Here is a 4,030-nt window from a genome sequence, read left to right as displayed (position 1 = left end):
ACAAAAAACTATACACTTTATGGCACTCCCCGGGAAATTCTACCCCTGTTTCATATATAATTCTTTTAAATTTAGTCAATTATTTCCCGAAAAATTAGAAGAATTAGAAAAATCGGTTTCCAGAAAATCGGTAGCAAAAAAATGGCCACGACATTTTCATCCCCGGGAAATTCTACCCCTGTTTCATATACTTTTGGTAAAAATTCGGTCCACTAACGAATGAGTAGTTCGCGTACATACAGACAGACAGACAGACAGACGGACGGTACTTATATATATAGATGTTGTAGTATATATCGTCATTATATTATTAGTTCGTTAGTTCTTTGAATTAATTTGATTAAAAAGTAGCGAGTAATAAAAACGCAACTCTAAAAGAACTATTATAATTACGAATACGACTTTAATAACTTTAATTTATACAAAAAACGTCGTTTAGGTGTTTTTATAGTTTTGAATATTTTAAATAGTCTGTTTTTTACAGCTGAACCAGTATACACTCTCTGTATTTAAAATAAAATAGGTATACGTTTGAAATTTGGCAAAAACGAGAAGGGAGGTTTTAGTGTAATTCAGAGAGTTCTAGTGTACCACTAAAAATCAAATCTATAAGAATATATCGGTGTAATAGATCCTGGTGATAACAAAATTTGGCAACAATGTCCAATGCAGTCAAAGATTTACATGACACAAGAGCGCAATGCAGATAAGAATTTAGATAAGAGGGATATGTATATACGCGTTATGTGAGACGAGTGAACATTCAGATGAAATATGTTAAATAACAAATAAATATATAACATGCGTACAGTGTTTTCCCAATCTGCTGCTGGAAAAACCAGCAAATTGCCGAGAGTACTGTGGATTTATTTACGGGATCGTGACTTACAAAACCCCAAAATGACGATTTATAGGTATAATATAATACGCTGCGTGACCTCATAATTCACGCCTCCTTGACCGTTTCGTTCTCCGCTGAAATGACGCGAGGGTTTATCGCTCGTAAGAGCAATATACCCAACCGTGATGAAAAAATATATCTAAGTGTTCTTTGGGCGATAAAAATCTGCGTAACAAACTCGACTTTTTCGAAATAATTCATCATATTAACGTGGTTTACAAAAGGATATATCACAGAAGAATAGAGAAATGATAAAATGGCATTTATTAGATATCTCGTATGTTGCACATCTGTTATTCTCAGTAACATTTGTCTTTCGCACAAACATTTGTAGAATATAAGAATATATATTACAGCGGAATAACAAAAGTATTAATAAAAAACAAGATAGAGAGGGTATATGATGCGACGGTTTAAGTTTAAAAGCACTCAGGGACTTGTTCTCTATTCTGGAAATTTATACCGCGCGCACAATTTAAACAGCACATCACGAGAAACGTTTAGTACGGACATGTTTTACTGCGAGGGCTCGTTACGGCGAGTATGTGCGGTACTGCGTACGGATAATTGAAGGACGTTCGTCTTTCAGACAGTAGCGACGCTATCCTGTTCCACACAGCCGTCGGTTTGCCCATCTATCCGTTCGACTGTCCAGCACGAATGTTTCGCTGTTTATTTTGCACCCATCTGCTATTACTTCCCCTTTCTGTCTCTCTCTTTATCTCATTCTCTCTCTCGCGATCACTAGAATGGGGTAACAATTCTGCGTCGTCCTCGACCACGTGGAACGTCACATAGACGCTTCACTGACGTTTCGTTTAATTCGACCTGTGGGGAATTAAATCGCGATCGGAGAGGGGCGCGAAAGTAAATGCGAAGTAGTCAGTGATTGTACGTCGTAGAGAAAGGACTGAAGAATAATTGTTCAGTTCCGTCGTGCATCGATTCTTGATCCTTTCAAGACCGAGGCGAGCTTGTTTCAGATGTATAACTTCTAAAACGGTGAGTTTTATCAGATATAAAATATGTTAATTCTATAAAAATTTTGACAACATTAATTATAGCACGTTCTTCGATCTTTCTGGTATTTGGTTTAACATACTTAACATAAATTGTTGTACATTTTAATATAGTTTATATATTTTATACAATCAAATTGCATTTTTCGTGTACGAAACTTGTCAAAAAACGATTTCTCAAATTTTAGAGTAAGAACTATTTCATTTGTATTATACGTAATAATTTTACTTAAAATTATTTATATTAGTTTTACCGAACACATTTTGTAAACAGTAGACACTAAAAGGTTTTCACAAATACCAATTAAAATATTAGATTCAGAATTCGATACGGTTTCGAGTTCGGTTATGCAAAATGAAATTCCGAGCGCAGGAAGAAGAAAAGGAAAATATCATGTCTCCTATTGAATCTATGATATCCGCTTATCCGATTTCACTTAACTACATCCCGATCGTCGCTGGAACTACGTATCGCGCACGTTACATCGCGTGCCTAAACGCTCGTCAGAATTTCTCGGGCACGGTCTCCCCCGGACTTCTGTTCGGCACAAATTATTCGCATTCCATATCTGGATAACATGCGGTACGAGGAACGTGAAGTGGATCGCGCGGTTTCGAAAATAATTGGGAGAACGAGAATTTCTGTAACGACAGACAGATCTTTTTTCCTCTTTCGTCGGTCTTTTTTACTACGCAACATGGAACCTTATCCGTCCTTCTGTTTATCCACTGTCGTCGTATTCCTGCGCGTTTAGGGATGAACAAAGCGAATAAGGGTGTGCAGTTATTTACGTACAACCTTACAAGTACATTCGTTTCAGCGGGTGGAAATAGGGAACGACAGAGAGAGAAGAGATGACACGGAAATAGAAGAGACGGCGAGAGGATAGGGCGCAAGAGGATGGCGAAAGAGCAAGAGAAGGTGGTAGAGGAGGAGAACGAGGAGGAGGCGGCGAGCGGCGGCTATGGCAGCCTGGACAGAGCATGAGCCTGTCCCATGTGGGTTTCGTTAATTAACCGAGTCTACCGAGTTCTATTCCTCGCGTTATATTACCATCCGCCCTCCCCCTCGCCACCTGGGGGTTGTGGAAAACACAAGCTTCATGCCACCCCGCCTTCTCTAGCCTCTCCCACCGTGCTAAGATCTATATTTGTGACGTTGTGCATTTACTCTCGATGCATTTACAGTATTTTGCTCCCAAGTGCGCCTCGGCCGCCGCGTTTACTTGTATCTCCGCGGTCGCGGATATTCGAGAACGTATGTGAATAAGTTACCTCCTATATCTGGTTCTAAATGCAATATATGTATAATGAGATAACTAAATTCTTGAATATATTTTACAGAGTTCTCTTTGTATGAGAAAGTATCTTAATTGGCTATTACATCACGCGTTAATCACACTGTATCGCATAGTTGGTGGATGAGAGATGCAATATGCATTTAATTAATTGCAAAATACTAATCAAGCACTTGTCTCGGGGAATGAATCCACAGAGTAGGAGCATGTAGATTCCGCGCGAAACAATTTCGCGTTTCGCGTAGAAAGTGATTTATAAAGCGAGACGTGGTGATCGGCTACGGCCCTCGAAAAAAAAATACTATTTTTCCGTACCGAGGGGAAACAGGTAAAACGAATCTATTCTAGTAGCGTAAACGACCGATAAACGCGCGTAAACGGTATACGCAGTATCAGTTCTCTCGTGGAAACACCCACGATAAATCACTACGATCGACAAAAACTTGACGATATATCAATTAGGTGCAAGTGTGTTCCACGAGTTGATTCTCAATTATTATATTCTCGTCGTCGCGCTGATTTACCGTATAGTATCGCGGCGCGGCGGCGTGTGTTGTTGTTAATTAATCGCACGTTTATTTACCGTGTCGTGCGTCGCCACCGCTCTTATCAGCATTCTCCTCCTACCGCACCCCCATATGGCACGGGGCATACGATTTCGCCGCAATCGATGAGTAGTTAATCAAAAGTCGTTGTATTTGCGATTTTGATTTCATTCACGCTGCACGTTCGCCTGCCTACCGTTCGCGCGTCTATAAATAAATCCGAAAAATGTCGCGACGTATTATTAACCCTCGCAGGCCACAGTTATT

General features: G+C 39.7%; 1 protein-coding gene across 1 annotated transcript in view; it reads left to right on the top strand.

Moving 5' to 3' along the window:
* The window catches only part of LOC112458309, a 2,065-nt gene extending 1,552 nt beyond the window's left edge, over nucleotides 1–513 (top strand). Inside the window, exon 4 of the mRNA XM_025021889.1 lies at nucleotides 485–513. Within this exon, the coding sequence (XP_024877657.1) occupies nucleotides 485–513 (29 nt within the window). The remainder of the gene's footprint in view (nucleotides 1–484) is intronic.
* Nucleotides 514–4,030: the final 3,517 nt, after the last annotated feature.

Source organism: Temnothorax curvispinosus, unplaced genomic scaffold, assembly GCF_003070985.1.
Source record: "Temnothorax curvispinosus isolate PA1 unplaced genomic scaffold, ASM307098v1 QBEX01008799.1, whole genome shotgun sequence".
Taxonomy (NCBI): Eukaryota; Metazoa; Arthropoda; class Insecta; order Hymenoptera; family Formicidae; genus Temnothorax; species Temnothorax curvispinosus.
The sequence above is the reverse complement of the archived record's forward strand: the minus strand, read 5'-3'. Positions and strand labels throughout refer to the sequence as shown.